We start from the raw sequence: 27,090 nt of genomic DNA, 5'->3' as shown, positions 1-27,090 counted from the left end.
ACAGTAAATGGTATGAAATAATCACACTGATTGAGTAAATCCTTTGTATTCAAGTTCATACTTTTTGCAACATCTAACATGATGAGAAAAGTTTAGAAAGTTTTTTTAAGTTAGAAGTGCATTTGGGTCATTCAATATCAAAGAAGGACAGGTATGTAACCCAAAGTCTCAGAATTTGCTCATTTTTGTTGGAGAAGTGGATAACCATGAGAGAAACACACATACACAATTTTACTTCGAAATCTTTTGTCATTTTAAAAATAGAGTAACTTTTATTTCTACTTATTCTTAGAATTTTTTCCAATGCCTGCCATTTTGAATTTCCACCTGATGTTAAATATACTAGATAAAGGCCTCTTATTATCATCTTAATGTGCCTTTTTTAGTTAACTAATTGATAAGGAGCAGTTGTTGTCATAGCAACAAGTTGTCAAACAAATTTTTGTCATGTTGCACACCTGTGATCAATTTTTAATTTTCTATTCATGACTAGAGACTGTTGTTTTATTCCAGCTTTATTGATTACATAGCTCATCATTGCAGTATGGTACACTAGGTACCTGATATTTGATCGGTGAAACACTTTTGAATTAATGACACACCATCAAGAAAGGCGCCCCAATTCCACCCCTTAAAGGAAACCTGATTGAGGTAACAAGAACAGCAGCTTTGATGATACCTCACATTGAGGACACTGGATTGAGTCTTTTTGTCGGCCAAGTTTCAGGAGGCATCCTTCACAAAATGGATGACCACATGACAGCAGCAGTGGGATGTGAGATCCAACTGGTCTGAAATCTAAAAAATCAACTTCTTTATTTATTGAAGAAACCGTATCGATATTTGAAATGAAATGTAAATGAAACTTCAAGGTAGCTCAACCTGGCCAGCAATTTGAATCCAAAACATTCTAATGAATAATAATGCATAAATATCTAATGAATTTATCTACACAATAATTAGCTTTGTTTTGATGTTTCATTTGCATCAGTTCCTCCTCTTTGCTTATGTTTATCGAATTTCAGCGTTGGGAAATCAAAAACCTACACGACAAGAATACTGTAAATGCCACAAACGAGACAGCATAGCACTACCAATAAAACTATTGCGTAGATTAAAATTATTGCAAAGACAAGCTGAGCCTTAAAATATGTCAGTAGCGATTGTGAAGATGCCAAAACATAACTCGCGAGTCCTTGACCTTAAAACAGTCCCGCCTTTGCCCCCCGTTTGGTTGCATCCCTCCATAAGAGCACCTATCAATGAGATGCATAGGTTAAAAAGAGCAACATAAATACCTTTGAATTCATAATTTCTTAGGCAGTTCCCGCAAGTCGGTGACCTCTGCATGTTTGCTGCCTGCCTCAACTTTCCAGCACAAACTGACAGGCCATGTGCAGCTTCAACAACAACAACAGCAACAACAACACACTCTGACTCGCTGCTCGAACCGGGTGGGACAGGGGGGACTTTTCTCAAGCGAAGTTATGCTCAATAGATAAATACCGTATTTCCTCTGATAAGTGCCCGCTTATCTTGAAATTTACAGGGAAGGTGTGGTAAAATAGAAAACTGATGATTTCATACCAAACATAAGGAAAAGACATCTAGAAGCACAGAAGAACAAAATATGAATCTCTAGTCGATTGTCTTGTCTTATATGTACTTATATGTATGTATGTATAATTTTGCCATCAAATAAATTATAATTTAAGATTAAGAAAAAGATCTAATTACAGATATATAAAATTTACAGATAGAAGTTAAAAGCATAGACTAAAAACACCCCAGGTTAAAAATGGCAGGGATAGCATTAAAAAGGTCAGTACGATCTTGTTTCCATGATGGTCCCTCCAGAGGTGTTATAAAAAAATGTGTACATGAAAAATTGATTTGTATCCGAAACTAGGAAAAAAGTAATTCTGGAAAAATGTTGACTAGTTTTTTCATAGAAAAATGTTAACTATGTTAACTTATCTTCATATTACAATCCATCTTTTAAGAAGAAGTCTTAACAAAACTGTACAAACAAGCAAGCATGAAAATTCGGCAGCAGACAAAAGGTACATTCCCCTTTATCATTAACATGGAGATTTGGAGTACCTGCTTCAAAACAAATTTAGAATATTGCCGAGCAGGTATTGTCCCTTGAATCAGCACTCCCTTGATAGCTTTAAAATGCAAAAAAGTAGCAAAGTGTAAATGCTCTACTATAACCCTTTTTCGCAAATTTTGATACAATTGTAGAAAACTATAATATTTTCATAAACGTGGAGTATGAAATGTGTGAATTCTTTATACCGAAACTAGGCAACTGCCTGGTGCAACAATATCAAGAAAGTTCATCAAGCACAAAGATTGCTAATACCAAAGATTGTAACTATTTGTAAATTACTTTTGGTAAATCCAGCAACCAAAGCATTAGCAATTCCTGAACGTTTTCACTTGCACGAAGAATTAAGAAATGGCTGCGTCCCAAACTTGAATAGCCATCTTGCAAGCTCACAAGAAATCATAAGATTCATTGAATCTAAGTGAGCAAAAGTGTAGCAAACGAAGTTGTTAGCGAAAATGAAAGTAGAAATACATTATTGGTCGATCTTGATAGTCTTTACATAAATTTTAAAACCTCTATTATCACAGATAAATTTGTTGCCCCTGCTACTCTTGTTAAACGTGGAGTTCTTCAAGGTCATTGCCTCAGTCCCCTTCTATTTAACTTGTGCTTAAACACCTTTACTCAATGCATAAAGGCAGAAAAACACAAACAACTTGGTTTCTCTCCCCACAGTCAACCAGATTGCATGTTCACCCCAGAGCGCTGGTTTCAGTTTGCAAATGCTCCATTATGAGGGGGGGGGGGGGGGGAAACCAGCTACTCTTGAACTTTTTCACAAAATGATGTCAACGGTCAGACATGCAGTGTCAAACTGTTTATCGTAATGCACTTAAATCTTCTCCAACTAAAAACATCCAATCTTTGTGGAAAAATACCAGCAAGAACATGAACATCTGATATGAAGTATACAGGAATACTAGAAAGGTATTGAAGGCTGTTAGATCAGAACACAAAGAACGCCTTCAAAACCATCTTGTATCTCAAGGTACCGTTCTTTCTTCCCTTTTTGATAAATTCTTTTCTTATGGCCTCTAAAATATGGACCACGGTTCAAAGCGACATGCCTAAGAACATTTACAGTTTTAATATCAAATATCTGAGCAACTCCTTTGCCACGTGAAAATACCTATCTAAATGGAACATCTCTCAGTCGTCTGGTTGCTCTCTTTACGTAGACCTTTCAGGTTTTCTCTCACCCTCTATTATAACATGAGTCACTTCTGGCAATCGCCTATTCATACTCTAGCTTACTGTAGGGTACGAAACTAACTTGGATGTTAACGCTAGCCGTAAAAGAGAGAAATACTCTTATCTTGTTCACAGCCTAAGCTACGCCTATTCTTCTATCATGTTTGTTAATCTTTCTATCAGTTCCCTAGGTACCTCTGGTCTCTCCTGCTCCTCTGTTATCGACATGTGCAAAGCTCTAGATATCAGCGACAATCATTTCCGCCTCACGATCTCTAAACTATCCAACCTAACTATCCGTACTAACTATTACATTTTCTGCCGCAGAAATAAAACAAAGGAACAACAAACGTTTTCCTTTTTTCTAAATTTCTTTTTGTGCTTGTGATAGTCTTTTTCTTTGTAAACCCAGGCTAGCCAATTGTAAATTACCTTTGTGATAGTGAGATTTGTAATTATAGTTTAAGTTGAATTGAAAACGAAATGTTTTAATTATTATATCAGCTGCTGCATTTGCTACTTGTTCTTTCCATGAAATCTTTTCATCAATTGTGACACCTAAGCATTATGATTCTGTTACAACATTAACATCATTTTCTTCAAGCTTTACTGTCTTTAGCTGTCCTATGGATTTTACTTTATATTACATCATATTTTTGTATCCTATGTTTGGGAGGAATCTTCATACTTTGACGGCTACACGATGCTGATATTTCTTTTACAATAATTTAGAGCCACCTCCATGCATGTTTAGTATCCAAATTGAAGAAATCTTATGCAGAACGTTTACATAGACAGCAACAGCCTTGGGCCAAGCAAGGACCCTTGGGGTACAGGAACTTTTACTCATGCCATGTCTGGTCTTTGATCTCCTCAAACTGAATATTTTTTGAAATGGGATAATAGAATTCATAATGAAGCTACGCATGATGGTTTGCATTCTGCGTCATCGTTTGGCATTTAGTGTAAAGTTGGACATCTCGATATGAAGTTGAAGGGTGAGTTGGAGAAATGTTAGGAAATGTTAGATTTGAACAGTTGTATGGTTTTAGAGTTTGAATATTTTGATGTTACATGTGAAATCCTGTTGATATTTGTCTAAATGTATGCAACTGATTCATACTTTCATATGCACAGGCTTGTGAAAAAGGATCTTGTGGCTAATTGGCTCAGCCTTCATATGGACGCAACAGTGGTAGAGAACCTATCCACTGCAAAAATATCGGCAAGAAGGACGGCTCATTTCAGTGTTGTATACCTGCCTTGAAAAAACATGATCTACTCTACCCCTATCCAGTACAGTTTTGTCAATTTTAGACGAATCATGTCGACCTAACACACGAGATTGAATCAGCTACCACTGACACAATCCACGCAGGCCCTCTGAACCAGCGGCCACTCCTTTGTGTCTGTTGTGAGAACCTTTGATGTAAACCTTATAAAAAATTTAAACACTTCTATGGTCAGAAGCTTTGGAATTACCATTAGCTAATTTGTTAGTTTCCTGCTGCTCTTTAATTCGTAGTTCGTTGGTATGAGGGCAGCGGCCACGGCTTACTGATAAAAATTATCATAAAAGTTATCAAATTATGTTAAGTCAATCGAAATCGTAAATTGTAAAGTTGCATATAGAGCCCTCCTGGATGAAGAGAAACATGTCAGAAAAACATGGAACATGTCTCTACTAATAAAGAGGTTGAAGAGCAATTGTCCAAGTATTTCGCCCTAAGGCACTTTTTGATTAAGTGGCCTCCATGAACTTAAATATCCACTGACTTTCACCATTTGTTTTCTGTCAGTGAGATAACTGTGTAAAAGTTTGAGTGAATTTATACCAACTCCTTAAGCAGCTAGCTTTGCAATTAGTAGATTTATGGAGAGGCTGTCAAAGGCTTTGGATAAATCCATAAGTACAGCTGCAGTGTGTTTCTTAGCTTCTAGGCTAGTTTTCCACTCCTCTATTAACCTTATTAAAGCATGCTGGGATGAAAAATGTTTTCTGTAGGCACATAAAAAGTCAGAGAAGTTCATATTGAGAAATGGAGACAATTAGCTATATAACTTTTTCAAAAGTTTTTGAGAGAGATGTTAAGTACCGGCAAAACGAGTGGACATTTTCACTGAACGTGCACTGGACAAATACCCTTACATTTGATGGTATCAAATTTTTGAACTCTCTGCCACTAGATCTAAAAAAAGCCAAGAATAAAATATCCTTCAAAAGTAAAATGAAAAATTACATTTTAGAGTCCATTTCTTAAAGTCATAACCTAATTGAGCTTGATGCAAATTATCGTACGTGCTTTAAACCCTTTTTCAGTTTCTTTTACTTTATCTTATTTTATTTTGCTTTTGAGTTACTTCAACACTTACAGCTGGTATTTAACCTTTGCTGATTCTTACTGTTATTATTCAAACTAAAAGGTTTGTAATATATTTATATCGTCCAATCACGTCATCTGGGCAGATGGCTTTGATAGCTCTGTCTTTAGTTCTTTCCATGTGCCCATCAGCTAATTAAGTAAATTTTGTTTATCTTTTGATTTGCTGAAAAAATGTTGAGTTTGAGTAAATGTTGCGTCGTTTTGCCACCTTTTCCAGTCTTGTTCAGCGATGTTGAGCGTTGTTCAGTTGATTTTGAAGGCCGTCAAAAATGTTCAGTGGACAGGATTAAATTTCTTTTGTTCACAGATGTTGTAGAGAAATGTCCAGTCGTTTTGCCACTCTACTGAACATTGCCCAGTCAATGGCGCACGCGCAATTGATGCAATGGATTGGATTTGGCGCGAATTCATTTCCCAAAATTTTCTGGATGTCCACACACTGAACAAAGTGAGCAATGTCCAGTGCAAATGTCCAGACGAATCAAATCCTATCTAACAGTAAGGGTTTCAGATTTTCCATACAGGCTGCACGAAGGGGAATGCCCTTGTTTCAAGGTTAAGTCACGAGACTTCAAAGAAATAACATCGATGCAATTTGAAACCAACTTCCAAATGAAGAAGATCACGAGACATAAGCCTTCAATAGCGTTGGGCTTGATTCAGAATGCGATCTACACTGTACAGCTCTTTCAACGGAAAACGTCTTGTAAGGAAACAAGATGAGTTGCTGCTCGCAAGCAGAAATAGGTGCAGGCGAAGATAACGCTTTGGTCGAAAGCTACCAACAAAGATTTCGAAATGGACGCCAAAAAAAAGACCAAAGTCGTGGAGAAAAAGCATTCATCGCCATCTTAAAAACTGTTTATTGTACAGCAGGCTACTGGGTGCCTTCGAGTTGCTGTTACATGTACGTGTTATGGTTGCTGTGTTTGTCATGTTTCCAGCTTGTGTACGACCTGTTCACTGTCTTCAACTGTCCGAATTTCGACTGCCGCTTTCTTATAGACACCAAAACCCATACAAACCCGATGCGAAAGGCTCAAAATGTTGCATATACGTTGGCCTCGATCGGTGGTCTCTTTTCGTATGTGTTTATGATTGCAACACTGTACGTAGCAAGTAACAAGAAGAAAAACGCTCTCGGCCCGACGGCAATCAAAAAAGATATCAGCAAGAGCAGGCTCTGTACCTTGGTGTTGCTCCTGGTTATTATTGGTACATGCTATGCGGCCTCTGTGTCGATGTTCTACTATCTAGTCCGGAATCAGATCTCGTCCCGGAAATTCATCCTTCTGGCAACAGGTGTAGGATCACAGCTGATAACTCAATGGACCGGATTAGTGGCCTGCTTCGTGTTTGCAGGATCGTCGCTTGCTCTGGGTAGGTATGCAGTAACCAGTACATCGAAGGGTATTAGGAAAACACATTACTATGTGATAATAAAAAATGATACCTTTCAGAAATACTATGATTTAGAGAAAACTTAAGAAGGTCTTATTCATCTCAGGGGCCTTTTCAAGAGATTTGGAGACAAGGATAAAGGCTATGGAGACAGAAAATGTGAACTCTTCCATCGTCATGCACCAAGAATTCGCTAGGATCGTTAGTGATACAGTGGATTCCTTTTCGCTATGGTTCGTCTTCCATTGGATCCTGTACGGGCTAACGACCATTGTTGCTTTGGTTGTTGTCGCAAGCCATTTTGGGAATGAACATAACGTCATTAAAGAGATCCACTTGTTTATGTTCGTGTTTCCTTGTGTCTGCGCAGCTTACATCACAAGTACTTGCAACGGTAAGATAGCAAGGTTGTATTTACATTAGAGTCTTTGTACTTTGTCTTTATCAATGCACAAAATCCTGATTTGTGAAGACAGAACGGTTCGTTTTCACCTTGGACTCATCCACAATGTGAGAGATCAGCTGTTCTCTATTCTCAAAGATAGGGGCCCACCAAACGCTTATCTTGTCTCTTGCGTTATTTTGAATCCGCAACTGAATTACCTTGTGATCATAATACTGAATTTCATCCGTGTCTGATAAAAGGTATCTACTTTACTATACTGCAACCCGTCGCGTTTGAACTTTTTCAAGCCACTCTGAATTTTTTTATTACAAAATCTACAGCCAGATAGACGACGTATGTGACGCCTCTTGTTATAAAATGTCCAGAAAGGCCTCATTTTGACAGTTTTTCCATAAATAATTTACAGCGAACTATAATGTACAAGTCTACATTGCACCTGAATTTCCGTCCAAGCTAATTATAGAAAGCTCAACTCAAAATGCATAGAGATTAAGAAACACTGAAACTGTACTGCGTGTTCCTCTTTTCATAACACCAAAGGGCAGAATTCCACTTCCTTCCGTGGGCCTTAGCTATGGTCCCAATTGAGCATAAATGTCAAACATGCACCGGGCATGCACCAGATCTTCAATCCTTCAACAAGGTTCAAAGAAAACATTGTAGAGATTTGCTTTTGCTTTTCTTGTTTTCTTCATTTCTTTTGAATTTGATTTGGACTTCCTTAGATTTACTTGCAACTATCTAATTTAGATAACAAAATTTATAAATGGGTTTTTAATACGCAGCTCTTTTCAAACAGCCCCGTAAAGCAATCTTTACAGATTGACGGGGCTACCGTGGTTAAATTACATAAAACAAAAATGGAATCTTAAGGGTGATATTCAAAATCTAATATTTTTGGTGAGCATTCACGACAAATTCTGTTGCAAATCCTATGCATGTGAGCGAGCTCTCATGATGCTGGATATTGATAGCTGAGACCCCATAGGGTTGCAGTCCTCCTTTTACTGTAAGTTTCAATTTAGAATCTTATAATCAGAATTTTGTACTAAAACTAACTAAGGAAATAGTTGGATTCTTTTCAAACAATGCTGTCAGTTTTTCCGGTAAATAGTGTTGTTACTACATCGTAAGTATTAACAACGAAGTGTTTCCCTTTTTGGTCTTACTGCACTTGTTTGTCTTACTGCATATTCATCTACGAATAACTGAATTTTTGCTACTACTTGCTTTTGTAGGTGTCATTTCCAGGCTGAACAACACATCTGAAGACGACTGGCCAGACCGGCACATCTTTCGAGACCGTGCCAAATTGCAGCTTTTTATTTCCTACGCCAGGGACAGTTCGGTTGGTTTCAGAATTGGAAGAATTACGTTCACATCCACCCTGGCCTGGTTCTCATTTTTCCTTGGAAGCTCTGGCCTTCTGTTTAGATTCTTTTAACTGACAGTGACAAAGAAAATGACGGACCAAGCCCATATTAATAATTAGGATCAGAGCTTACTTTGAGCCATTATTATCTGACATTATATACTGTAAGGAGTGTCGGACAAAAACACTAAAGTGCGCTATTTCGGCGTTTCCGTGCCAGCTTCAAATTGTACATCTGAAGTAATATTGTAAGTATGTAAGTATTCTTTTTGACTTAATTCGGCAAGTGTATATTAACATTGAGGTCTGGCATCGAGAAAACCTAGTACAGTAACATGGATTATCTGTTTATGACTACTAAATAAAGACAATAATGAGTCCAAAAGTTTTATACTGCTTCCAATTGAATAAATAAAAGCTCTTAGAAGAAATGCTTAGCTAATCAACGTTTATGTAATCCCTTGCCGGTGTTCGATTTACTGCAAGGCGGTCGCCCATTAGTCAAAAACAAAGAACCAATCACATGCGCCATTTTTGCTCTCACGTTACTTTCGAACCACATCTGGATACAAATTTCTGCTTGCCCCTGGTCATTATCCGACGTTTATAGTCTGAGGATTGTCAGACAAAAATATCTAGCTATGCCATTCTCAAAAATAAAATTACCTCAACTATGCCATTTTCCCCATTTCTGTGCCACTTTCAAACAAACATACATCTTGACGTAAATAGCCAAGTTTGCCTAATACATTTTAATTCGGTACACTACACCTCTGGCTCGTTCAATGTGTGCCGAACACCCCTATCACTTTTGCCCAGTTAAATAGATGTTGTAAATTGCGTTAACAGTTTTCAATGCACCTTTGTCTATAACCGTATAAAATTCAACCATAAAGCCATCTGATGCTCGTGATCAAAACCACCCTATGACTTGTTTTCTTTGACAATGACAAAATCAGCAACTGCTAAATTTGACAAAATCCTTCAGCATACAACATCTAAATATGACAACTACAGGAACAGGAACTAAAAGAAATCACAATTGATAATTCTTTGTATCTCTCAGACACACGGTAAAAAGAGACGATGTGAAAAATGGCTTCTATCCTTTCTCGTACTGAGCAAACAGGGACACTAGATATAAGTCTCAGATATCAGGATTTATTTACGTCTCTTGACTTGTATTCCAGATCCCTCCAGGCAAAGGCACTCTTTTTCTTTAACTTTATTTCAACTTTTGTTCCAAGAAATTCGACTTTGCTAGCTTCAGGTTCAATTACCTGCAAGACAAGGGCCATTGCGTCACTAAATGCCCTTTCGGAACAATGAGAGATAACTGGAAATCAGGGAGGTAGTAAAAGATTTCCGAACGAGAAATATCGTTTTCCTAATGCTAAAAAACAGAAGCGTGTTATTTTACATCAATATAGCTTTGAAAAAAGCAAACATCAAAATGATCGCGTTCCTACCAACCAAAAAAGTTCCGCTTTTCATGAATTCACGTGCCAGTATGATTCTGGCTACGAATGAGGCTCAACCCAAAGATTGGGGGATAGGATAAAATTGCACGTTCCTTCCAACATAAGAAACAAAACTGCCCCTCAAAGAGAACAGCCTCCTCGATCTTGTAGGTCTAGAAACACTGTTAAAACAAGTGATTCTGCCATCGATCAACATCTTTTAGATAACCCAGATTGTGCAAAACTCTATAATGACGACATGTTTCAGATAATTGGCAGAGCCCGGTCGTCTTTTCATCTAGTAGTTTTGAAATCGATCTACATACAAATGAAAAAGCAGCCATTGTGTAGACAAAAGGAGTTCATTATCTCTCTTGGACTCCATTGGTAATTTTTCTACAGGCAGGCAGCACTGATTGGACAACTATGCCGGTCATGTGCTTGCGTTTTTCTGGTTGGCCAGGTTGGCCTATTTCGATCCACAACTGGGTATGTATTTTCCATCGTGTTCTTTCGGACCCTTATTCTGACATTTTATGCTCTGAGTAGTGTCAGACGGAAAAGTTTATGGCCAATATGCTGTAAAATGTTTGCTTTTTTCAAAGCCATTTTTAAGTTCTGTACCGCCAAAAAACTGTTCAAATTTTACATCACGAGTGAAAAAGCAAACGAAAAACCTTTGCAAGTGCTATCTTTATAATATGCATCTCAGCCGATATCCCACGATCCACGAATAACTTTCGCATTAGCTGTTTTTAGGTAAACTAGCTGACATCAAATAAGCTGACTACAAAAAAGCTATTTTCGTAAATACTTTAAGGTAAAAGTTTTAGGCCCTACTCTGTTTGTTGCTTTGAGGGCGTCTGTGCTCTCCCTAGAACTTTGAGCTCATTAGATGACAAAATGGTTAACGATTGCACCCTGGCCAAACAATTACGCTTTGCGGCAGTAAAGACCGATTATATTTTGTTATTCCGAGTCTTATAGATAGAAAGCCTTTACCAATAGACCATTATCGGGGGGAAAACAGCGCTGTTGTGATGTCTTTGAAAGCAGTCCATCAGAAGCCAGGTGGCATCACAAGCATCAAAGCAAATGGCTGATGTATTGCGATCAACACATTCCAAAACTGATAAAGAAAGAGAAATAGGCAACATACCCCATTTAAAGTCAGCTCTAATTCGAAGATATTTGTACCGCCATTAAATGCGATGAATGCGTGTAGCTTGAAGGAAAGAAAAAACCAAATCACAATTAGATCAATCTCTAGCGGCTATTGTGCCATGAGTTTTCTGGTAAGTAAGAACCATCAAACTTTGTTTCAATGCATTTCTAATTAGGGCTTACAGATAACAATGTCGTAACCGCTACACTGACATCAATAACATGTAGAGTGTCAAGCAAAAAAGTTCATATAAACCGCAGATAAATATTTCGCAGAGACCTATATTCGCGAATCGGCGAGAAAAACATTTTTCACGAACTGGGGCAAAAGTAAGATTAATAAGACCAAAGGTTGGCTAAGAAGACAATTAATAAGACAGTTTTGTACCATCAAAAGATTGTTGGCATAAGACAATTATCCTTTTAATGGACTACCGTATTTCCTCTAATGAACCCCGCCCTCTGATAAACGCCGCCCCTCTATTGAGCGCCGCACCTTAAGCCAACCATTTGTAAAAAACGCCGCCCTCTGATAATCGCCGCCCTCTTTTAAACGCCGCATCTTGAAAAGCGGCGTTAATTAGAAACAATTCCAAGCAAGAAGTAATGAATAGTTTATACGCTTACTATTCGAAAGCTATGAAAGTTGATATGTCATAAAGACGAGGACTCTGACGGAGACAGGAATGTCAACATTCCTTGGCATTTCCATAACCTAAACACATCTTTTGTGAACTCTAAGCATTTTTTCACACAATCTTTATTACGTGTTTTTGGGAAAAGAAAATATTATTTAAAGTCTGTTTTTATCTTTTTTCATCGCACTTGTCTTGTAATCTTTCATTTGACAAACTTTGACAAACGCCGCCCTCTATTTAACGCCGCGTCCCAAATTTTGATTTTGTAATGAACGCCGCGGCGTTCTTTGAAGGAAATACGGTAACCATTCAAGTACAGTCTCTCTTACCATTCAATCAAATTGGAAAGGAAATTACATACTGAAACAGAGTAGGGCTAGTTTCATGGAACAAGATTTCGTTCTTAAATCTATATTCTCTGTGCGTATGTTGAATAAATCAAAGTGGCATTTGAACAAGAGAATCCAATTTGTATGAGTAAAGGACTTAAATTTTCAGTGGCAAGAAACGATTGTGAACGAAAATCAGTATCAGACCATCGTAAACATACCTTGGTTGGATTGACTTCGATGTAACTTTTTTCAGGATCGGTCGTTTTTGCATAGATCGAAATATAAACAAAGGGACCTGTCTGATGCCAGTCATATCTGGAGGAATTTTTTTAAAAAAAAGATCAAAAGCCAACCAATTAAGGCTATCAAAAACCTAGAACAATATAGGCAACAAACTGTTGAAGTGAAGATTTTGATAAAAGAATTAAACATTAGAAATAGTGTCATGCTACATATCATTAAAATGTTTGCACCAATGGCTTCAAACATTCACTTTTTTAAAAAGGCAAAAAACTTGTTGGTGTGTCAATTTATTTCGCAGCTGACAGTTCAAAACTTGGGCGAGCATTATACAATTAATACATATCATGGAACGAAAAGGTGATGGTGAAATTGGCCTTGTAAAAAATCTTTGCTAGTTTCTATTTCTTTCTTCTCGACATTCGCAAGGTTAGCTCTAAAACATTATCAGCAATAAAAAGATTTCTTTATTGCTTGTTCTTTTATTTAAATGAGAAAAACAGTTTACCTGCAAGCTGACTTCTTTTGGGCTTCCTGTAAATAAACAAATTCTACTTCGTTAAAAATCAATTTCGAAACATGGGGAAGTTTCCTGATTTTTAAAACTTAAAAAAGGTTGCGGGTGAAATTCAGTCACTTGATATGCAGAGAAAAATCAAATACATCCGATCAGAAAAGATGTTTCTTTAGTTGCATTATTTGATATTCAATTGTGGTAAAGAAATGTAGTAGCGTTACATTGCGCCATGATAGCACTACGCAACGGCCAGACTTTATTTCAAATACAGCAAGTTGGCAGTCAGCATTAGAATCGCGTCAAGGAAGACCGCGAAACATACGTTCAAAAGTCAAGAGCTTTCACATAGGCTAGGCCTATCTGTTTTGTTGAATTTAAATAAGATTTTTGTTCGGCCTTACCTGTCCTATTCAATGAAATTTAAATAAGAAAAGTGGCAATTTAAAAAAAGCAACATGATAATCAAACCTCACTAGGTTTCATCCATTCATGCGAGCCTTTTTTGCATCCAACTTGCTTGAGAAACTCGGAAAAATCGGAAGTTCTTTTCTTGCAACATGTCCAATATTTATATCTGGAAAAATATAAATGTGAGATCTAGATCAGAAACTTGCAGACAAAAGAAGGTATTTATCTATCGAATTAGGCATTTGCTCCATTGCATAAACAAAATGTACTAGGGCTACAATAAAATCCTTAAAAAACAAAATGAAATCCTAAAAGTTGACAGCATTATAATACAAAACTAAGACCGCTTAAAAACACAACAAAAGGATAAACTTTCTTACAGAAAGTAAAAATCCTAAAGGCCATTTAGATGAGCTGAGCAACTAAAGTGCCACTATGAGACGAAAGGGTCTGACCATTCTGACGTAACACAAAAAGTAACTGAGTTCTTTACCCTGCATCAAAGATCTATAGAAGACTTCCCCCCCACCCCCACTTCACTTCCATTCACTTTTCATAGCATAACTCTAGGGTATAAACATCAGTAGGCGTGCATCTTGGGCAGGAAGGTGGGAAGTGGGTTTGGGTTATACAATGAAGGTGTGCGTGGAAAAAGGTACTGCAAAACGAGCCAATCCCAAATCAAAACAAATTGGTCCCAGGGAGTAACTAGATGCAGTGTTAGATGTTTGCAAAAAGGACAGTGTCAATAATTCAAAGGAAAAAAGTTACTTAGTTGATCTTCAGTAATCTGTGGTCTTAATCATTATTTTTAAACAGCTAAAAATGTTTTGTTCTATAGGCTCTGCCATCATGTCTGCATTCCACTTTAAAAATAAGCATTCGTACCCTTCGTGAAATATAGGAAAACCAGGATGATATTCACAAAGTTCCTTGTTACTAGTTTCATCAACAAACGTCTAAAAAACAAAAACAATTGTTTTTCAAGAGACGGAAAGATATCGAAAGACAGAGGGCAAATCGTTCCTCAGAACAGCATCCCTAAAATTCCCTAAGAATCTCTAAGATTGTCACAAATATTGGATAAGATTCCGAGATTTCTTCGAGATTCCAAAGATTCCTTAAGGATCTGAAGATTCTAATGGTTTTTTCTGGATTTAAGGAGATTCTTCGATAGACAAAAAAGGTACTGAATTTCTCTTTAGGTGCTTTTCGACTCATACAGTCTTGGGAAATTACAGAAAGTATATAAGAAAGCTATATCGCAAAAATGTTCACTCAGAAAAATTTGAATACAATAATTCTGCTATATAGAGCATTATTCCGAAAGGAAATATTGTATTAGACTAAACATTGCCATGAGACTGGAGCAATATCTGAACTAAAGTTGGATGGCTGTATTAACTGAACCAGGGGAGGTTTTACTGTGTTATTGTTTAGGTGTTTGAAAAACAGCGAGGAGAAATCTCCTCTTCCGAAAACCCCTTTGCTAAAGTATATCCTATTGTCCATTTATGTGTAATAAGAGCAATTGGACAGGCTGTTAAGATGGATGAATTTGTCAATCATTACCCTGTCGTGTTTTTCTAGCATAATACAAACATATTTCATTTGGAACTGATTGTTCAACACTTTTTACAGGTTTTTAAAGCGTTCGAAGTCGTTCAACGTCTTGAAGGAAGGTCCTACAAAACGTCTTAAAATGAATTTTCGTCATTGATTACACCATGTTAAAGAAAAATTTCTAAGGCCCTTAGCAGCTTCTTGTCTAAAAAATCAAGGGAAATCTGACATGCTTCGTTGAGCATTACTGCATCATCTGTGGCCCCCAGTACTGACTCAGTCTTTCTCTTCCGCAAAAACTCAAAGCACTGTAGTTTATGAAGCTTCTCAAACACACCATAAAATGAAAGTTTGTCTGTTGATAATGTTGGGGTTAACCAATAAGACAATGCTATCGGCAGCCTTTATTTGCTTGCTGTCTTTTGCTCATCTTGAAACACCCGTGCATTGTCCTTGGAGTTCTTTTTTAAGCTTTTAAATTCAAACATGTGGTTACAATTCCTTAAACGAATTTAGGACGTTTTTAAAAGTAAACTGGGATTATTCTGCAAGAATTATGAATAGAAAAAGACTTGAAGGCTTTCTACATACCATATTACAGCCATTATGTTTACATGATGCGCCAGGCAGAACAGCATCTTCATTATCTAGAAACAAAACACAGACTACTGATCCAGATCTATGCGGGGGCCATCTACAACTTATTCCTGAGGAAAATACTTAGCTAGCTTCACATATAAAATCTAAGCAGTCTTTGACAAAATTTGCTCTTCCACCTTCAAGGAAATGGCTTATCAAGCTACATTCTTAAAACTTAAAGAAAACGAGCTTTCAATTGCTTTTACAAAGCATTCATTGATGAACGCAAGCCTGCTTGCAAAGACTAGGGGAAGACGAGGCTGCAACATCCTTTTCGAGCCACAATGCACCAAAGTGGACATTCAAATGATGATTTTAGTAACATAAAATACAACTGCTGTTTTTTGAAACTTACTTACATGTTTTCGATCAGAACTTTATTCAAAAACCATAGCTATAAACATACTATTCAAGAAAATTATGTCCGACGTTCTTTTTCTCTAAAAACTCGCTGCCTAAATTTATTTACTGGGATCCATTCATAAATTATATTGGGTTACCCTCCATTAGCAAAATAAAAAATCAGATTAGAGGCAAAACCAAAAGGGCACTAAGACTCTGCGGAGAGACTACGTGGAGACGGAGAAAACCGCTGTTTTCCTTTGCACACATGCTGCATTCCATTTGCTCGAAATTTACTGCACTAAGTGGTAAAACCAGCAGTTCGAGGCTGGCGATATTGAAAAGTAAATGAGAAAGACTTACTTTCATTGCCTAATTGCTCCTTCCTCTGTTGCTGCTGTTCATGGTACCTCTGCAAAGCCGATTTGAGTGATGAGCTGACAATTGCCTTAAGTCTTATCCTTGGTAAATCATCACTGAAATATTCAAACTTGAATATTAAAAGATGCTGATTTGCAGTGATCTATAAAAATTATAAATACTATGTCTGGCTCTCTTTAGACTCTAGCCTTATTTCTTGCAGAATGTTTTGATAACTCTCAAGTACAAAGAACTCTGGGATGACATTTCTGGCGAGTTGTTTGACAAAAATAGCTTAAAGCATAAAAACAATATCCTTGTTTTTCCCAAAAACTATTGTCCATTTCAAACCCTAAATTCTCATAAAACAGGCGAAAAGCAAATAATGCTGCACCAGTTAAAAAGACTACTTGAATATTTAGAAACAAATGCTTTTGCAAAATACGCTGAGACGTATATAACAGGATACCTACTTAAAAGAGTTACTTCTATGCATACATGATAGTGAAATCCACCTCTTCTACAAAAACCCTGACTGAATAAGCTTCACTAGTGGCAAATTTTGACTGCTTTGACATCTCCAATGACAATTTTGTCAAGAAAGAGTGCTGCTTAAATTTAAATCATGACTGTCACTGAAAGTATATTTCATTTTGTATTTATAGAAAATATCACTTTCCCTGTGAAATAATAACAAAAATCTTAAATTGATACCTTGGCCTTTCTTCACTCATTGTTGTTCTACTTTGTTGCATTTGTTTTGTTCCATGCTCTATAACCTGCATAAAAAACAATCAGGTTTACCTTACATTGATTTGCTTATAGTCCCTTAAATTAAGGCAGAATAATGTATTGATAATTGGGTAATATCATGTCAAATCATCAAGATGGTGTAGCAACTATTCAGAATGCAATCAATTTTGTGAGAAATAGCTTTCATCTAATAACAAGAAACTCAAAAATTTCAACTTAATATCTTTTGTTTATAAAAATTTATGGTCCCTTTCAAGTTTGGGGAATTTTCAGAAAATTTTGATTATAGCGGTGTAGCAAGAAGTATTTGTATAAATTTGGTTGCAATTAGTTCTTCATCTATTTTTATCTAATCAGCAGAAATGGATTAGAATTGGTAAATGAACCAAATAAAGAATTCTGAATTCAATTACGGCTTAATTTTTTATCTTCAAAAGTGGCAATAATCATCTTTTGGTATTGTATGCTTCAGTTGTTGCCTGCTGAATTATCGAATGAACAGGGAAACTTGATAAATCGCAGAAGTGCAATTTATGTATGGTGAATGATTCGTTGTTAACATAATGTAAATGATGTGCTGCTCTCAGTTATTGAAGTTTCTTCTAAAAGTGTATAGGGGTGCAATCTAATGAATTCAGCAGCTTACCAAGGAAACTATGACCCTTTCATCATTCAACACCAATTAGAACATAACTTTTAACAACCAATATCAACACATGGTACAAAGACATCATCAAAGAAGTGTACCTCTCCAACCTCTAATGGAGCATCAACTTTTTTCAAAGGTTGCTCAGGTTTTTCTTTATTATGAAATCCTTTGGTGCAACCCTTCAATAAATGAATGATTTATATGTTACAATATATGGTTATCAATAGACAACTGCATTATTCTTCAGTAAGTGATTCACTGTTAACTCTGAAATTACTCTGAAACTAGATAAGACTCTGAAACTAGAAACTAATTGCTTAATATCAAATAAAATCACAAGCATTGAAAAATGAAATATGTTCAGAGTGCTTAGTGAATGTTTCAATTCAATTTTTAATTTGAAAAGAGCAGCTTCATATTCATAAAAGGGTTAGGCATCAAATTTGCCAGAAAAAAACACATAACCAACCTTTCATGACCATTTTAGAAAACTTTGATCAGAATTTGAGACATCTTCACATTTCAGTTTAGCTATATTGGCTTTACCTAGGCAGGTCTGTATTGTATACAAGCCTTGGACTTTCAATCCATGTTGGATAAGTATGCTCACATATAATGTCAACTGACACTTTAATGTCAACAAGATCGTCTTTGGTATCACTGAAGTTTCAAGTTGATTGTAAATATTTCTTGTGTGAGAACTGCAATACTTACTGGCATGTTAAGGAACTCTGTAAAATCTGTACTCTTCTTTTTACAACATCCCCAGCTCTACAAATAAAATATTCACTTAAAAATGCTTAGCCATTTTATCAACTGATAATCGTTTGGCAGTTTTTGTAATATGAGGCGTGCGATCGCATTGGTGCCTCCCCACACACCCAAATAATCCAAGGCGTGCAAATCATCGCACACGCAAAACAAAGAATTTACCATAAAAGTTTCTTAAAAATTGCTTATGTTTCAAAGATTTCTAAAGCAGCAGCAAAATTCAAAGGCAGCTCTGTCGTTTTCTAGGGTTTAAGCATTCCCATATGGGATTAAACAACGGCATCACAAAGTAGTTACAACAAGATCGCTTAACATAACAGTTATTTAACCAAGGGGGTGCAAAGGGGGTGCAAAGGGGGTGCCAGATTACTATCTGCAATCAAAACTGTCAAAACTCAGCAATTAAAAGTTTCGATCCAAGAGAAGTCTTCCCTCTTGATTATTCTGTTCTTCAGTGATCATGGCAAAAAGAAAAAAAGTGCAGCTGGCGACATTTATTGGTTGGGGAAATAATGGAATAATCGGGAATAGAAGCAAGAAAGCTGTGGCAAAATATGCTTGTTACAGGGCAGACAAGTACCCCCAACATGTGCATTCTGGCACAGATTATGAATTTGATCTCTAGCTCAAATTTTTCAGTAGAAAGAACTTTCAGCATTTTCAGGGTGTTAATGTCAGAAAGAAGACTACAAATGTCACACAGTGTTATGGAGATGCCACCTCGTATTGCAATCAATGATGATATATGGACTGAAGGAGAAAGAGAAAATATTTTGAAAAGGCAACAGAGCTCTATCTTTCGACGAGCAGAAAGCAAAAGCTTGATAATGGCAACGGTATATCAAAGAAACCGAAGCTAGAGAAAGAGGAGGAAACTGAAGAAAGCTATGATGAAGAAAAGAGTGAGGCTATGATATCCCGCTAAATTTAATGTCAGTGAAGCTGCATGGTAATTTCTCGATAGATAGTAGGGTCTATGAGCAATTGTTTTTTTTTCAATCCAGATATCATTAAATGATTATAAAATGATTCTAAAAATTACTTCCTAGAAAATTTATTAATAACTAATTAAATTTAACATCTTTAAAGAAGAACAAGATCAATTTTTCCATCAATTTCATTGGTTTCTGGTTAGTTTATTACACCAAAGGACTCCTTGAAAGCAGCACCCAGTTTTTGACAAAAGGAATGAGAAACAACCGATAAAAAAGTGGTTTGAATCTCACGCCATCGCATGCGCAAAATAACCAAGATGTGCCAAAGGCTGCACGTGTGCCTATTTTCATAATTCAAAGACTGATTTGGTACAGTTGTTAACATTTGCAATGTCACAACATATTTAGATCAATATCAAACAGATAGATAATTTATCAAGATTTTTATCTATTTGAAAGTATAAATGAATTTGTAATTAAATTAACAAGGAACTTATAAATTAGCAATGCATTGTAATCCATCTATAAAAATTTAAAAGCAAAATTAGGAATTTCTAAAGAAACATACCTTATAACCTTCATGGAAAATTGGAGCACCAGGATGATACTGACAGTTTCCTTAAATTGGATAAGTCAAAAGCATAATGACTGGCAGATTTCGTAAGTTGTTACAATTATTAGTTTGAAACACAGTTTTATACAAATTTCAATATGAGGACAACAACAAATAACATCCAGTGTTGGAAAAATCTACATTTCAACCAAGGGGGTACTTTTCAGAAAGACATTTTGGGGGCCGGCCACCGGGAACCAGAGCAATTAGGTCTAATTTTAAAGGCAAAAAACCCTGAAGTTTACCATGTCAAAAAAAAATTCAACCTTGCTCAAGTAAGTCATTTTCATTATTAGTCTGAAATATTATTTTCATGCCTGGTCAGTGTTTATGTTCAAAATGCGATTTGTCCTGCTAATCAAGACTGATACACTTTCTTCCATGAAAAGCCTCAATTATACGTTCTTCTCATTAGGAGTCGAAGTTACAACACCAACAAGGTTTGTAAGTCATGCATTAATTCAGAGGGTGGCGCTGGGACTGGGGAAATTTTTAATGCTTAGCCAGCTCTGAAAGGGTAAAATTGTCTGCCATTCTAAAGTTTTCAAGAATGTTTCCAGAATCGTACAACCCCTGTGCACCTCTTCAGTATAGATAAGGAAATTGAGATTCTTCTCTTTCACATCTTCCAACCTCATTCACTTTCTTCCCTTGCCAGTTGTTGTGCGGCACAGTAATCTAACATAGTGTTTACAGACTTTTCATGCTACACAAATATGTGAAAACTTGAAACTTGATTGGTGAGATTCGTGATTGGTGAAAATTTAAAATACTTGCATAACAAAGAGTCTTGTATATACGGGCGGCATATTTAAAAATCATTCTGTTCACGGTCTAGGACTGTCTGTGAATTTCCTCTTGATTGAATTAAATCGTAGAATTGAGTGTGAGATCTACCAAGGTCGGTCCTGTGTTTATTATATAAAGAGAGTCAAATGTATTTATTATAAGGAGGAGAATTCAGGTTTATGGTAAAGATGATTTTCTAATTTTGAAGACTGAAGACGAAAATTCAATTCTGAAAATCTTACGGTCCTCCGTGTGACTTGTGCGACACCCTGTATCTGCCCCTGATACACCTATACATTTATGTGCTGAGTGCTTTTCTGGGCATTTCAATGAAGGATATGAAGTGTACTTGAAAGACTAGCCATGTTTTAACAGGAAAATTGTTCTGTTTTTGACAATGTTGTGCTATTAAATTACAGAATTTCAGAACATTTTGAGATGTGCTATTCTTACCTTCAGCTAAATAACAAATACACGAGTGAGTTTAAATAGTTCAATATTAACAATCAGCCACTGAAATATAATGAAAGCTCCACTATTTGTTTGGAATGATTCTATGTTAAACAAGAAAGTCTACTGTTTATCTTCAATCCAGACTGAAAAATTACCAGGAGGTCAGCCAAGTTCGTAATTATCACAGAAAGTTTGCGCACCTGTTGTTGACTGTTTTTAAAACATTTATCAAGTGTACTTTATGTTTGAGGTAGTTCAAGACTGAATAGTTGGGTCAAAGAAGTTACCACTATCTTTTTTTAGTTATGTTTCTTGGGAAATTGATATGTGTGCCATTTACCAGAGCTACTGCAAGCTAATTCAATTTCAGATAGATGTATTTTGATTAACTGTGTAGTGCACTTTCTGCATGCAACGGAAGAAAAATCAAACTAATTTTTCACCGCAGTTTCGTTGAAGAGTCTCTGTCTTACCCGCCGACGAAATCTCTTGGGAAATTGGCTAGTGGTTAGAAAGAAGATATGCAAGCTTATCAGACTAAACTGGCCTGAAATTGTACCACCAGGGCCTAAATAAAGTTAATGCCTGATGCAAATACACAACTTCTATATCATTTTGTATAGGCTTACCCTCTACGTTTTCATCTTCTTTGAATCTTTTTCCACAACCGCGATTGTAACACACCAAACTGTCGCTATCCATGCTACAATAGCCAAGTTCTCTTCGCTTTATCAGAGAGCGAAAAAACCGTGTCTAGAGAATTTTCTGGAAACTATCCCCATGTTATATTGGCCTCGTTCCCATAGGTAAATTCGGTGGGACAGGGATCCAGTCAAGATCTCCCATCTGAATCAGCAAAGGGCAGTGGAGAGATAGAAGGGATCAGAGGGGACGAACAACACCCCTGTAAAGCTAAACTGTTTTTTTCGAAAATATTCTGATTTGTTCGGAAATATAACATGGCTGTCTATTTTTGAAAGTATTACATTTTGAAAGAAAATAATTTAAAGCTGAATATAGCGACTTCTTTCGTCATTCTGGATCAGATTGGCTTCATGTATCAGACCTCATCAATAAGGTATGATGCTTAAAAATTAAAATGCCTTTGTTGAGGAGTCGAACAGAAAAATCTTCAATTTGTAAGATTTATGACACTTACCTTTGAGTAAGACCCTTGCTTTATTCAGATCTGATGTCGTTTTGTTACGTTCAAAAAAAGGAGCAACTAAAAATGCTTAGTTAAAAAAATTTTATTGTTGTTTTATCATTGCTGCAAATAATGGATTTACCATCCTGCTGGGAACGGTGTGTCAATAGCTGCAAAAATACTTGCTAGAAATTTGAGATGGAATTGTTAATATTTTGAAATGCCCAATAGTAAAGTCATAATAATGGCTTGTTGTCAGGCTACAGTGAGAGTTAAATTTCGTCTGCGAGTACTTATACCGATCATTACTTTAAAGTGTGCTTTCATGGTCATGCCATTTTTAGAAATGAACAAACAAGTTGCTCTCTCTATACGTTATGTAACGTTTACCCTGGGATCCAGAGCCTCATGAATCCGGGAATAAAGTATTGTATTCGGCTGCGGTGGCAAAGAATAATTCTTGCTCAATAAGATATTATTGAGACTAAAGACTCTGGCACCCAGGGTATGTAAGGTTATAAATTTTAACGCTTTGCTGATCTTTTTTGCATACATAAATCCACGAATAATAATATTAATAATAATAATAATAAATAATTTGTTTAAAGTTGGCGTACTAAATGAACAGCTGATAGCTATAAAGAAGCTAATTAAGGCCAACTATCAATAAAGAGTTAGTATGAAATAAAAATATATGATACAATATTAAAAAGGTTTAAGGTATAATGTTCTAAATAAAACCTAACCCAGCAATAAATTTTTTACACAATCTACAGTCGCATTCTATAGGGTAGGGGTAGGGGAAAGAATTCTCGAACATTCAGTCGACCAATTTTAAAGCGAATTTTCAGTCTCTATCTATTTCAATGCAAATTGAGAAACACCGAAGTTTGTGCTTTCTCCAGCAATGCCAAGATTTTACAGACCAGTAAACTATCTAGGTTACGCCGGGAGATCCAAGGTTTGCTTGCTTTTTCTCGATCTTCAATTTTTTTTAGATTTTCTCCCTGTTTCTTCCATGTCTTTCACCAGAGGTTTTCTCGTAACAAAAATGATTGCAATGGCGTTCAACACGATAACATTCTTGTTAGTGTTTGCAAACTAGTAAAAAATTCGAAAAAGGGTAGTGAAGATTACCTTTTTCTTTTTTTCCATTCAGCAACAATTGTATAAGCTTTAAAAGTATACAACTTCTAAGATAATAATAGGTATACAAAATTACATAATAATGTAAGGATAGCTAGCTAAACGTTACCAAGGTCACAGAGGCGGATCCAGACTATAGCAACTTATGCAGAAGCATAAGACAGATTTTCAAAACAAAAACATAAAATGTAGACTATCAAGATTTTTAATCGATAGCTTCTTTGGTAAATTCTTGATACCAACAACATGCAGATAACAGGGTATATATTTTGCTGACTATCTTTCGGCCTCTCCACAGAATCCTATCGGGGTTGGGCAACCCTAAAGTTTTTCCTTCGAATTGCAGGTAAATTTAGTCTTCTCTTTGCGAGTCGTTTCTTTAGAATTCCTTTTTGCAACCCCAAATTCAATATCAATGATACTGATTTTATTCAGAAAAATTTGGGCGTTTCCAACACAAAGGGCGTGGCTTTTCTTTCTGACAACCTTTGCATAGGTCAGAATGCAGGCTGGATCCGCGCTTGAAGGACACTGAGGTAAACCAAAAATGTGTTCGTGCCCAATGCCCTTTTTACAGGTATGTTGCTTATAAATTCAGCCTAATAATAGTTCATCATAGTTCAACATAATATTTTATCTTGATTCAACAATTTCCGGGGATCTCCCTGTTTTTGGCCAAAATCGCCCTGTTTTTTAAGCAAAAATCTAAAATCTCCAGGTTTTGAAGATTTTGAGCCTGCTTATCAAACATTCAATACTTGTCGTCAACAATTGAGAATAGAAGAATTGAAAAAGAATCTTTTGGAGCTTTTAAATCAGCGTTTTATCTTTGTCTCTTTCCCTGGGACCATCACGAGACCTTGGTGGCAAGCAGTGGCGGAGCCACAGGGAGGGGGGGAATAGAGGGACTAGCCCCCCCTACTTTTCCAGAAAGTTGGTCCTTGAGATTCTTGCAAACCTGATAAGAAAACTTCAGGGGGGGAGTATGTACGTTATCAAGATCGTCACATGTAAATGACATTTCTTGGGAGACAACAGGTGTTTCCTCCGGAAGAAAATGTTTCAAACATGGGAAAAGGGCGTGGTCCAAAAGGGCGTTGTCCCTGACACACCTTTTGTCCCCCCTCCCCCCACTTATCCCAGGCTGGAGCCACCACTGGTGGCAAGAAGAACATGATATAAATACCGGATTAATGTGGTATTACCGAAGTTCTCTCGACATCACCAGCTTGAGCTTTTGCCTAACAAAATGGAGTTTGTAGAAGATTTGGGGGTGTTCTACCCCTAAAAAATTATGCCTCACTCAATAACTACTGTTTTTGCAATATTTGAAAAAGAAAATAATACACGGCAATGGGCCGTCTCGGACCCCGGAATTTAAAGTCAAAGTTTCTTGAAAACCAGCTGCCCTTCGTCCGTGCCGTCCTTGCAGTTCAACAGCCGAGTACCGTTTTCGTCTAGAAAATCTTCATGTTTAACCACGTTCAGTACATCAAAGCCAGTTCTCTTGAACAGAATCTGCGATGCCTTTGCGGTTGCCTGTGCTATGATGCAGTCGTAGCCACGTTGACGGGCATTCTCGAATGCCAGGTCAATCAACTTGATTCCCAGGCCATGGCCTCTGAACTTGCTATCCACACAAAGGACATTCAGCAACATAGGGTTGTTACATTGTTCCTTCGATGCAAGGCACTCGACAAGGCCGTCTTCAAGCTGCGACACGTACGCTACACCAATATCAAAGTTAGACATTCCAGCTGGAAGCACTTTTCGATTCGTCCATCGGTCGTCCAACTCTGATATAGGATGAAAACGACTGCTTAGACAAGAGCCAACAATCTCATCTTGTTTATTCAAAGATATGAAGCTGATAGGCTCTATTAAGCATTGAGCAATGGATTGCCAAAAGAGATCCATTCCTGGTGTGTTTGGACGAAAATTTAATGCAGTTAATGTTGGCTCGTAGGGGACAAAGTTCTCGTTCAGAAAATTAACGATTGCATTGTAATCGTCTTCTTTCGCAATTCGATTCGTGAATTTATCTTTGGAAGCCATATTCCTTGAGGAGAAAAGATGTCTTCCAGTTAAAACCTTTCCTGTTTTGCCACGAATAAGCCCAACAATAAATCCAGAAGGTCTTCTAATCAAAATGGATGCCATAGAGTCTGCGCCTTCTTGGTGAAACTGCAGTTTGAAGATGACGACAGGTACCCTAGGTAAACATCAGTTCACTACAACAGCAAACGGTTTATTTGGTACTCAACAAAAGGCGATTGTGGTGTCAAATGTAAGAATTTTGAATCCTAACAGCATGAAGCTTAAAGCTCAGACTCCTTAAAGGCCGGGTTACACGATCACTTTTTACCATCACTTTTTTCGATATTGGACCAACATGCTGAAATGTGATCGTGTAACATACTGAAATTGTCCATTTTCGCTGCAGAATTTAATGCGCTTATCTGCTGTTAATCCTCTATCATTGGAAATTTTACTTTGAACGAAAGCAGAGTAAAATCGAGTTCATCACCTTTTTTCAAAGGCGCCGACAATTTCTTACGTCACATGATGTTTTGATGAGAAGGGAACGGCCTAGAGTATCGAGAAAAGAAGAAAAAGACGTGAATATTGTCCTCAGAAACATAATTATTAGGAGAAAACGAAAATGAATAATGATTTGGTGTAAATCGAAGAGCAGCCAATTACAGAAAAATAAATGCAGTTTAATAAAATAAATGTCAAAAAATGGAAATCGGCCTAGGCCTTAGACATTTTCTGTGCGCGCGGGGGTATCGCCCAAGTCTGAGCATGCGTAATTAAAATCAAGTGGTCTCGATTTTGCGTCGGTTGTGAGCGCCAGAAAGCTGGTAGGGTCTCAACTTTTGTGTGTGCTCGGCCACTTGACAGCAGCACTTAGCCACGCATGCTAAAATTTGGGCGCTACGCCCGCGCGCACAAAAACGTCAAATGGAAATCGGCCTTTAGATGCCGGGCGTCGAATAATCGAATGTATTGGGTTTCATCCAGGGCCACACTAGAATTTTCAGGTTGTAGATAAAATGGTGGTTTGAAACAAAAGATCATTTAAAAACTTCTCCGCAGAGGTACAAGGCACAAGAGACTAAGAAGAAAAGCGATTCTGAACACCCAGGTCTATAGATGAATTGTAAATGTATTAATACTGTAAACTAATTAATGCCAAATTAACCTCCAATGAAGATTCTACATCCGATTTACGTAAATTGGCTCAAGCGAAAGTGTAATTATTATCGAAGCAATGTAGTATGATCAGAGCAATTAGAAA

General features: G+C 36.9%; 4 protein-coding genes across 4 annotated transcripts in view; 1 reads left to right on the top strand and 3 right to left on the bottom strand.

Annotated features, from left to right (window-relative positions):
• The window catches only part of LOC135685355 (tudor domain-containing protein 1), a 29,712-nt gene extending 28,237 nt beyond the window's left edge, over positions 1-1,475 (bottom strand). Inside the window, exons 1-2 of the mRNA XM_065201271.2 lie at positions 1,299-1,475; positions 680-798 (exon numbers count right to left, since the gene is read on the bottom strand). Coding sequence (XP_065057343.2) covers positions 680-798; positions 1,299-1,350 — 171 coding nt within the window. The 5' untranslated portion in view covers positions 1,351-1,475. The remainder of the gene's footprint in view (positions 1-679; positions 799-1,298) is intronic.
• A 4,321-nt stretch (positions 1,476-5,796) lies between these two features.
• LOC135685135 (uncharacterized) lies at positions 5,797-9,204 on the top strand. Its single transcript, XM_065200948.2, has 3 exons — positions 5,797-7,071; positions 7,199-7,486; positions 8,737-9,204. The coding sequence occupies exons 1-3, from the start codon at positions 6,411-6,413 to the stop codon at positions 8,940-8,942; spliced, it is 1,155 nt and encodes a 384-aa protein (XP_065057020.2). The 5' UTR covers positions 5,797-6,410; the 3' UTR covers positions 8,943-9,204.
• Positions 9,205-9,959: 755 nt separating this feature from the next.
• LOC135685136 (cysteine and histidine-rich domain-containing protein 1) lies at positions 9,960-22,287 on the bottom strand. Its single transcript, XM_065200949.2, has 13 exons — positions 22,126-22,287; positions 20,210-20,259; positions 18,650-18,706; positions 18,034-18,114; positions 17,248-17,312; positions 16,537-16,649; positions 15,784-15,839; positions 14,518-14,588; positions 13,690-13,795; positions 13,213-13,238; positions 12,683-12,779; positions 11,490-11,555; positions 9,960-10,150 (listed from the first exon to the last, which is right to left on the bottom strand). The coding sequence occupies exons 1-13, from the start codon at positions 22,196-22,198 to the stop codon at positions 10,025-10,027; spliced, it is 987 nt and encodes a 328-aa protein (XP_065057021.2). The 5' UTR covers positions 22,199-22,287; the 3' UTR covers positions 9,960-10,024.
• Positions 22,288-25,172: 2,885 nt separating this feature from the next.
• Positions 25,173-25,844, bottom strand: LOC135685558 (uncharacterized). Its single transcript, XM_065201536.2, has one exon. It carries the CDS (start codon positions 25,842-25,844, stop codon positions 25,173-25,175), a length of 672 nt encoding a protein of 223 aa, XP_065057608.2.
• Positions 25,845-27,090: the final 1,246 nt, after the last annotated feature.

This window comes from Rhopilema esculentum, chromosome 15, assembly GCF_057945365.1.
Source record: "Rhopilema esculentum isolate cy_ngs chromosome 15, ASM5794536v1, whole genome shotgun sequence".
Lineage (NCBI taxonomy): Eukaryota > Metazoa > Cnidaria > Scyphozoa > Rhizostomeae > Rhizostomatidae > Rhopilema > Rhopilema esculentum.
This window is presented reverse-complemented; position numbering and strand designations above follow the sequence as displayed.